Consider the following 10,000-nt stretch of genomic DNA (forward strand, 5'->3'; position numbering starts at 1 on the left):
AAAATACGAAGATCGAGTCTATAAACCAGATTTGCGAGATTCAAATTTCATAGAAGTATCTCGTGATATATGCATGTACATGAAATACAATAACTTTATTAATATATCGGATCTCCTTTATTTCTTTTCTTTTCGTGTTTTTTTTTTCTTTTTTTTTCTTTTTTTTTTTTTTTTTTTTTTTTTTTACCAACTGATACAAAAATGATATTAAAAGGACTTTTACCGGAAATTTGCTTCGTAAATAAACGTAGGAAGCAACTGTATCTTCTTTCTACAAACAAGCAGTAAAATGAGATTATGCGGTCTATTATATGATATGTAACTTTGCGATAACGATTAATAGTATGACCTTCCTGAAATAGTAATAAAATAAAAAAGGCTTAAAGAACCTGTTTTTCCCGTAACTTGCACGCAAGACTGACTAATCTTTGTAAAACGATACGTTGCCTATACCAACCAATCTAAACGATACGTCGATCGTTGTTTATCTTATAAATAACGTATCGAATAACGAAGGACTGTAGAAATTTATTTACGACATACGAGATATTCAATGTTAAGTAATCTTTTTCAAAAAAATATCCTTTCGTTTAAAAAGATTCTTTGCTATCTGCCTTTCTATTTAAAAATTTTTAATATTTTTTTTATACGCATTTATATACAAAATAATGTCTCCTATTGAAATGTATTTTTTATCGAACAATTGTAATAATAATAATTTAAAAAACAATAATAGTTGACTATACAAATCGATTGTAACTACAAGAGACCGCCATCTGTACGATCTACAAACTAACGTTTCATCGTCCGCATGAGGTACATGAACAGACGTCGCATCTTGAACGACTTTCTATAGTCTAAAAAACTGAATTACCGACGTGGTCTATGGTTCGAATCATGGCGGGAACATGGCGCACTCTAGAACACAAATTCAATGATGCGTCTAATTTTCTTTTTTTTCCTTTTTTTTCACCAAATTAATCATATCAATAAATAATTAAAATACCTAAAAAAATTTTTCATTTCGAATTACTCATTCATAATAACGAGTATTTTTGAATTTTTACGATGCTATAAAAAAATATTTACATTATTTTTCTTAAATAATGTATGTTTTTTTTTTTTTTTTTTTTTAATCACATTTATAGATAATTAAGTATGTTTATCATTATTTTAAATGATATTGAAATACATGTGTAAGTTTTCTATATGTGGACTATTAGATATATAACATTTCAAATGAATAAAAGATCGATAATGATTAATAAAGATTTATAAAAAAGAAAAAAAAAAAAAAAAGAAAAAAAAATGAATTTCTATGCAATCAGATGATTATACGAAGTACAATCGGAAAGACTCCTACAATTAGCAACTTCAAAGTGTTATGGGAGCTCGCGCGGACAAGAGTCCTTAATTGCTCTTAATTAAACTAAATTGAAGGTTACCAGGGGACAAATAAATATGAAGTTATGCACTCCCTCGTTCGCGCGGCAACCAATCATTGGTTCCTTTTCACGTACAACTACCAATAGATGGGTAACGATTATCGATATTATTCAAAGATAGCCAATTTGTATTTGTTTCAAACGAATATCAATTTCATTGCTTCTGTTTTTCTTTTTATAAAATTTAACAATTGTTTTTCAATTGTTGTAAAAAGTTAAACGTAAATTAGGAACTATTAATAAAAATCGTACTTATTTAATATCATCAATTTTATTTTTCATAAAATTAAACCAATAAAAATATCTGTCATTCAATCGTACGTCTCGCAAATCTGGTGTTAAAAAAAAGAAGATAAAAGAAGTAACAAAAAAAAAAAAAAAAGAAAAAAAAAAGAAAAAAAGAGAAATACATTCGCGTATTATACAAAAGACTTACCTCGGAGGTGGGAACGAAGGCACTAGGTCCATCGAAGGCCGGTTCTGGTACTGGTAATCCTCTATCCTGTAAAAAAAAAAAAATTACGATCAATTGCAGAAATTCAAATATCGAAGACATATCATTGAAAATCTTAGGATTATATCGACTTTTTGTAAGTTTAACTGGCTCGGTCGGTAGAGTATGAAACTGTTATTCTCAGGGTCGCGGGTTCGAGGCCCACGTTGTGCAAAGCTTTTCTTCCCCATACACATATGTATACTTTCCGCGCAAGCTTTTATCGACTCTCACGTTTCCGTTCTTATTTTTCAAGAGCAATTCACGATGGTAATAAAACGTCGACGATCGCGGTTTGTAACAGTAGGCCGTTTTGGCGACAAAATAGGAAGATATTTTTAGAACAAAGTTCGGTGAGTGTTCCCAAATAACCACGGAAAGCTTGTGCTCCATTTATATAACGTCCCGCTATATCCCGTTTTGACGCTTTCTCGCTTTAAAGAAAGAGTATCGGACATTGAAAAGAATATTAAACTAGAGTAAAGATCGATCGATGATTATTAAAGGAGAGATATAGGTACATAGTGATAATATGTAGGCAAAAAAAAAACTTACCTTGACCATTTCCAGTATCTCAGCACATTTTATCCTGACGTTTTGAAAAGGACAATTAACGCTGAGCCTGAGTATTACCGGCAAATGAAGCGTCACCAGGCTAAGATACTTGTTTGCTTGAGTTTGCCTCGGGCCATCGAGTGCATTTCCAAGATTAAGCATCCTTCCTACATCACCAGGAGTAACCTCGGGACTATCGAGAACTCTACCACTCTTTGATGAAATGTCTTCGTCCTGCGAGAGAGGTCTTTTTATTTGACCGGCGCTGAACTTTCTCTCGTCGTTCTTTCTAAGGCAATCCTGGTCCTGTTCGTACCTTCGCCAACTGGCACGACCATCCTCGAGATCGTCTTCTGAATTTTCAAGATTCGCATCTTCAATGAGAATCTCATTTTCCCGATAAATTTCGTTTGCATTCTCGTTATCAAATCCGTCGAGTGTATTGAAAACGACTCTTTCGCGTGATCTCCCTGTGATATCCGTTTCATCTCGATACCTTCGCTCGAGAAGATCGCTGCTCTTAGAACGGAAATTAACGTTTCTACGATCGAAGAAAGCATTGCCAAGATTCTCGTCGAACTTTGGACTCTTCCCGTAGATCCTAGTGTCCAAATCCAACTCGTCCTCCTCTGGTTGTCTTTGCTTCGCTCCCTTCACCTTGATATAATTCTTTGTTCTCGGTATCCTATCCTCTTGGCTTAACTCATTCAACCTCTCGTTCGACGACGAAATCAAATACTTTCTCTCGCTGTCACAGCTAGAACCGAAACGGCTCTCACTCCCGTCCTTGAACCTGCGACACTTGCCAGCCAATTGTTCGATCCTTAAACCTTTCCCCTCGTCCGAGGAAGTAGAACGACCCGATCTGTTCCCGTCCGTAGAATCACCGCCCATGTATCTTCTTCTTTCGACCGGTGTCCCGAAGCTCGAACTTTCGTTTGAACCCAAACGGCCGTCTACACAATCGAACGAACCCGAGGGATATCTTTCCGTACTTTCGGAACCACCGTCCTCCGGAAAGACAGGATTTTCCGTAACACTTTGCGGAAAAAAGCAGTCGCTTCTGAAGGTATCCGGAGATGCCGCTTGTTCCTCTACATTCTTCGGAGTCGATTTTGAGGGTGAACGCTCGATGCTCATATCGTACCTTTTCGACACAGAAGACGAGTACATTCTTATTACGAGCTCAATTATGCTCGAAAAAAATTTATATATATATATATATATATATATATATATATATATTAATAGATTAATCGAAAACACTCTTTAAAACTGTCACTATTACGACCTAGTACGTTAGTAATGACTTTCTCTAAGTTTTGTCGAAATATCGAAAGATATTATTTGCCAAGATATTTCACTCACCTTCCATCCTGACCCTTGAACTTTCCGGAAGCTACGTTGTCCTTCATCGCACCGGTAGTTTCCTCCCATTGATTTGGACTCCCAACACCTCCAAGCCATCCCTCGACTGTACTCCTGGCAGCCGCCAAAGCAATGTTCCTCGCTGCCTCGTCCCTCGCGCAAAGAGGTGCCAGAAACCTGCTCACCAATTCGACCTCGTCTCCCTTCGTCGACGCTCCAATCCCACAAATATTCGGATCGCTGTACATCTTGGTTAGGATTTTTTTCTTCTTCTTTTTCTTCTTATCTTTCTCTTTTTCTTTGCTCTCAAAAGCAAATCTTTCAAGAATACGTTCGAATATCGAACGAGCTCGACTTTAATCTAAGGACGAATACTCCAGACGGCTCGAGTTTCTCTCGATAATTCTCTCCTCTCTCTCTCTTTCTCTCTTTCTCTCCTTATCTCCCCCTTTCTTCCCCTTCCTTCTCCAAACCAAAAACGAAACAGCTACGAAACTGCAAAGGAAAAATTTTGCAAAATTCGACAAAATATCAAATATATTTTCCGACGTATTATCGATCTTATACTTTTACGATGATATAACAAATCGGTCCTTTGAAATACGCTAGCGAGCGTAACATTTTTCGCCACGAGAGCTTGCTTCGCGAAAAACAGAATGTGAAAGGGAGGGTAAAAGAAACAAAATAAATAAAAAAAAAAAAGAAAGAAGGAAGGCGCACGAAAGGTTTATATTATCCACTTGTAATTACGCTCGTTTCGTCGCGTTTTGCCGTGAGAATCGACCGTAAAATTCGTTTCTCCTCCGGGAAAGATTTTACCGACTTTGAAAAGTAACAGAGTATTTTACCACCGATCTATCGATTCCTTTCTTGATCGACTCACCAACGATGTCATTTACGAACCTTTTTTTCTCTTTTTTGTTTTGTTTTTCTCTTTCTTTCTTTCTTTCTTTCTTTCTTTTATTGTTTCTTTCTCTTCGTTGTCTTCCTCTTGCTATTCTCTCTTCAAAACGACGAGTTACATTTTTTCTTTACATCGTTACGTCGCGAAATGATTGACCTCGCCAATTTGAGAGTTTCTGTCACGAGAATGATCGGATCTGGTTTTCGTTGATTAATCCATTTGACACCTAAAACAAAAAAATAAAAATAAAAAGAAAAAGAAAATAGAAAAGAAGATAAAATCAATAGATAATGAATGATAAAAAAAAAATCCGAAGCGAGATTAAGGGTTGCTATACTCAGCGTTAATTAATTTAACGGAGGATAAAGGGGAAGATAATCCATCGATGAGGTAACATCGTACTCGGACACGGAAACGCTTCGCCGCGAGAGAAAATCGCACGGTATATCGATTTTATCGTTCATCGAAGGTTATACAACGCGATCGAAAGAGTATATAATTCGCTCTGATCGCTAAGGAACTTGAAAATTAACGAAGTCGAAGGGCTCGGTATCGATGAATTCAATGATAATGACTGCGTCTGTATTTTTAAGACAGCACGGACAGCATTTAATTTGTTATTGTTATGTAATCTTATAAAGGCACAAAGCCGATTACGTATATATATTGATTTGCTAACGATCGCATTTCTCTTAATTCAGCTTATTATTACAAATCGAAAAAAAGAAGGAGAAAACCGTCGAACTGTAATAATCAATGTGCAAACAACTTGGCAAAGAAAACGACGATGTTATCGAGATGTTGATGTTTGCGAGAATGCTTGAAGAAAACGAAAAAAAAAGAAAATAATAATAATAAAAAAATAAAAGAAGAAAAAAAAGAAAAAGAAAAAAAAAAAAAGAAATACAAAAAGAAAAGAACGTCCATACGACGCAGTCTCAGACTGTAAAGAGGTAAATTTACGATAATGGACACGCAACGCGAAATAACGTAATCGCAACAAGCGGTAGGGCAAAACGCTCACGCACAGTTTACAAAATTTATTACGATCTCGTGCGTGTTGTTGCATTAAACGCGTACCGCGAACGATAACTTCGACATACGAGAATATTTTGTAAAGGATAAGAGCTTATCAGACGACGAAGACGTTAGAGACTCTCGAAGCATAACGACGATACTTCGCGAACTTCCACTTGTCACACAAAGCGTATGTACATACGTATGTATGTACATATGTATATATGTATGCATGCATGCATCCATGTATGTACCTACGTACGTAGAACGTGTAACGATCGCCTGACAACTCTGGGACCGTACGAATCGGAAACCTTACGGTTAATTTACTCGTTCTTCCGAGGCGAGCCTCTTTCCAGGTCAGGAATCTTTCTCCCTCGAACGAGAAAATACGTAATAATTTGCGGAGGAAAGCGTACGTGTCAGCGGAGATGAGTTTCTCGCTAATTAGTTTCCCCAACGTTTCCGAGACATTCTCCTTTCGTCTACGTTTATATTGTCTACCTTTTTACATAATAACGATTTATGTCCTTTACAATAACCTTTCTGTAACTTCGATTTGAATATTCGCTATTGTCGTTTCTAATCCATGCTTTAATATAACGAAAAAAGAATGTAAGAGAAAAGAAGTTAATACTCAACTCGTAGATTCAACGCTCGTTCGAAAAATGCAACATACCGAAAGGGGTTAACTCGAAAATATTCGAAGTCAAGCCCCTAAAGTACTGTCATCCGTCATTTCGAAGCTCGCTCGACGATTTACGTGGAAAGTAGTATTCGACGAAGGAAGATGCACTCCTACGAACTTGACCTACTTTCTCAAGTCGAAGCCAGCCAAGTTCCAGGCCAACGAAATCCTCTCTCTCTCTCTCTCTCTCTCTCTCTATCTCTCTTTCTCCTTCTCTACGATCTCTTCAAAGATACACACACGATGGATAGACACAGACGCTATGTCATATGCTCTCTCAAAGAGCTACGTATAGTAAGTAATCAAAATAAATTATAAAGTAAGATCGTCGTCAATTTTCTCTCCGATAATTATATACATATCTAAAGGCTAATATAAAAAATAGTCGATACCGAGCAAGTGAATAGTGTATCGTGGTACGGCATGAAAATAGAAATAGTCGTTTCGTCGCGGCAGTTGCGCAATCGATCGATATCGTAGTACTGCTGGTCTTCTCCCTGATTGATGGACCCCCCTCCCCCTCCCCCGGGAGAACGAGAGAGCGAGAACCTAGGTCAAGGTTATTAAGGTTACGGAATGAGCGAGTTCACGTTCGACTCGTCACGCTCTGTCGACTCCGACTCGAATGAGATCAAGCATTTCTTCGTCCTTTTCTCTTTGATATCTTACCATCTTTCTCGGTATTTTTCTTATCTTCGCAAAGGAAAGACAGTTTTCTTTTCAAATGCTTCTCGACGAATTTAGAAAGATCGATAAAAGAAAATCGCACGGAGGTTCTGTTCGATTACGTAAACGCGCTCACGCGTGCCGGTGCACACGCTTTCCTATTGCGTAAACGTGAAAACGATCGTCCATCCCGGTCATTTCGCGATAATCCTCCTCGAGTTCTCGGTTTTTCCATGAAAGGAAAGAGCTAAGTCGTTCATACGCGACCGTTCGCTTTCGTCTCCTAAGCGATACAAGTCTTCTTTTCGCAAAACACGTCGACACGAGTTCGATGTCCTCTGAATGTCCGATGCTCGCGAGAATGGCCGCACGCTACTCGAAAGAGACAACGAAGCGTCGTTTCATCGACCCGAACCAATTCGTTTTCGGAATCGACCGGTCACGAGCATGCGACCGGTCATCTCTCTTTCTCTTCCGCTCGATTGTATATAGGACTCTATGAAAATCAAGATCCGTAAACTCACTCGAATAATGATCGATCGTATAAGAGAGAGCTACGAGAAATTAACGAACTTGACATCGATCGATCGATGTGAAAACGGAAGCTAAGAAACTCCCGCCCCTACTCCCTCTTCTATTCTCTATTATTCGTTATGTTTTCTCAAATGCCACGGAAAAGATAGTCTATAGGCAAGTAGTTAGGTATACATAAGTAAAGTACATACGTTCCGTGCCGGTCGATGTCGGCTTGGCGACAGTAGGCCACCAGAGAAAAAGGGATGAAATCTAAGAAAAAAGAACGAACTAACGGAAAAAGAGGGGATGGGGATTTTATCAGGTATTCTAAATATTTATAATAGCAAACCTAAACCCTCACTCAATGTTCACGTTCATGTGACGCGATGCTTCGTTATGAATTATTTATGCCGCAACGTGCTACCGCTTGGACGCGTTGACTCGCATTCCCAATATACGGGGGACCTATACGTTTAGTCGAACATCGTCCGATCCGATAAAGCTGTTGCTCGAAGACGCCAAAGGGCTTGCTCATCCTTCCTCCGTTAATTAAATTAAACGAAGGAAATAAAAAAGAAGAAGGGGATTATGATAATATAACGTTGTGAAAAAAAGTTACTCTCGAGACGATTCTCGGTAAAGATGGTGTGCACGGTCCGTAAAGACGCGTCGAACCAAACGCGGATCGATCGCGGACGACGATAACGTTTCTCCGTCGACGAAAAGCTCGATCGAAGAATACATGGGCTATCGTCCTTGCTTATGACCTTGAAACACGCAAGAACAAATTTTCATCATTTCTTTCCGTCTGTCTGTCTTTGTCTCTCTCTCTCTCTCTCTCTCTCTCTCTCTCTCTCTCTCTCTCTCTCTCTCTCTATCTATCTATCTATCTATCTATCTCTCTTCCTCTCTTTCTGCCGCTTCTGACGAATTCGAGCAAGTATCACAAAGCATTTTCGATGTAGCGATCGAAATCAGCCGATCGTAATAAGACACCAAAAGAGAAAATACCTGTTATTAACGCTTCGATACTTGAACAAAGCACATCCTGTCACGTCGCAAGACAACCACCAAGCCTATACATTGTAACGTTGGGGAATCGCGTACGATTTGCTGCACGCGACGAGCCTACCTCGGTAACATAGTTCACCCGTGTAACGTCAAAGTGATTTGAAAATCACTACGGAGAGTGTTTCCCGTTAAAAGATGCAACATCGTGCGAGAGTAATCGAACCATTAGAGAAGCGTGCTCGTATCGTTTGTAATATTCCTCGCACGTTTGAAGTCCTGGAAGAGTACAAGAAGGTAACGTGCCGATCGTTTCTGAATGCAAGAGCTTACTTAAAACTCCTAAGATTGGTAACTCTTTGATCATATGTTAAAATGTGACGTCGGCTCTTTTACCAGCGATATAACGACCGAGAGACAGATAATAGCGTAATGGCGGTTGCAGGAGGTGGGGAAGGAAAGGAGACTAGCCTCGTTGCTCGAGATAGCCACATTCAGGGAGACGCGGAATACGAGCCTGATTGCCAAGGAGAGAAATCCGCACGACTTGAGCTCGCCTTCCTCAAAGGTGTCCCCTCCTCCTAACTCTCTTTTTCTCCTTCTCTCTCTCTCTCTCTCTCTCTCTCTCTTTCTTTCTCTCTCTCTCTCTCTTTCTCTCCCTTCCAACGAGTTCTCACCTATTGTTCTTCTCGTAAGACTGCCGATTCGAGCAGAGGCCTTTAATAAAGCTTTAATGCTTAGCAGATTTCTATCGCTTGCGTATATCTCCTAGCTAAATCGTAACGAACGTTGCAACGAGAATTAAATAAAGGAAAAAGAAAAAAAAAAAAAACAAACGAGATCCCCTCCACTGGGAGTGCCTTCATGGCTCGTGAACACGATAAAAAGATAAAAAGACGAAGAGCAACGTTGTTTTCCACAAATCCTCCTCTCGAAAGAAAAAGAAAGACCAAACGATTTTCTTCTCAGGTGTGCTGAAATAAGGATAGACATTTAACGTTCGATCGGTAATTCTCCTCGTTAAATCCGTCGTTAACACTTGGCTTTGTTCCAAAGCGCACGTGCGAATCATCGATTAAAATTTATTAACTTATGTATTGTAAGAAGACGTATCTATTAAATAAATACATACATCCGAATCATATTTTTTTATTTTCTATTAAGCGGACGGTCGTCGAACGATAAATTTCAATTTCGCATAACTAAGGAAAACATCGTTGATAATTTTACGTCTTCGTCATAATTACCTAGAAAAGTCGTAGAGTAAGAAGTAAGTAACGATTCGAAAGACGAATAGAAAGATAAACGTCGCGTAGGAGGTATGTCGTTAGGTGAAACGA

General features: G+C 38.7%; 1 protein-coding gene across 6 annotated transcripts in view; it reads right to left on the reverse strand.

Annotated features, from left to right (window-relative positions):
• Positions 1-10,000, reverse strand: part of LOC124952249 (sestrin homolog) — a 94,583-nt gene that overhangs the window by 77,939 nt on the left and 6,644 nt on the right. For 4 of the 6 annotated variants that reach the window (XM_047501801.1, XM_047501802.1, XM_047501804.1 and 1 more), the window contains exons 2-4: positions 3,862-4,991; positions 2,494-3,640; positions 1,882-1,947 (exon numbers count right to left, since the gene is read on the reverse strand). In XM_047501801.1, coding sequence (XP_047357757.1) covers positions 1,882-1,947; positions 2,494-3,640; positions 3,862-4,109 — 1,461 coding nt within the window. In that variant the 5' untranslated portion in view covers positions 4,110-4,991. Of the gene's footprint in view, positions 1-1,881; positions 1,948-2,493; positions 3,641-3,861; positions 4,992-8,663; positions 8,811-10,000 lie in introns of those variants that run through there. The other 2 variants (XM_047501806.1, XM_047501811.1) reach the window with 2 other exon arrangements.

The sequence above is a fragment of the Vespa velutina genome, chromosome 10 (assembly GCF_912470025.1).
Source record: "Vespa velutina chromosome 10, iVesVel2.1, whole genome shotgun sequence".
NCBI classification, from domain to species: domain Eukaryota; kingdom Metazoa; phylum Arthropoda; class Insecta; order Hymenoptera; family Vespidae; genus Vespa; species Vespa velutina.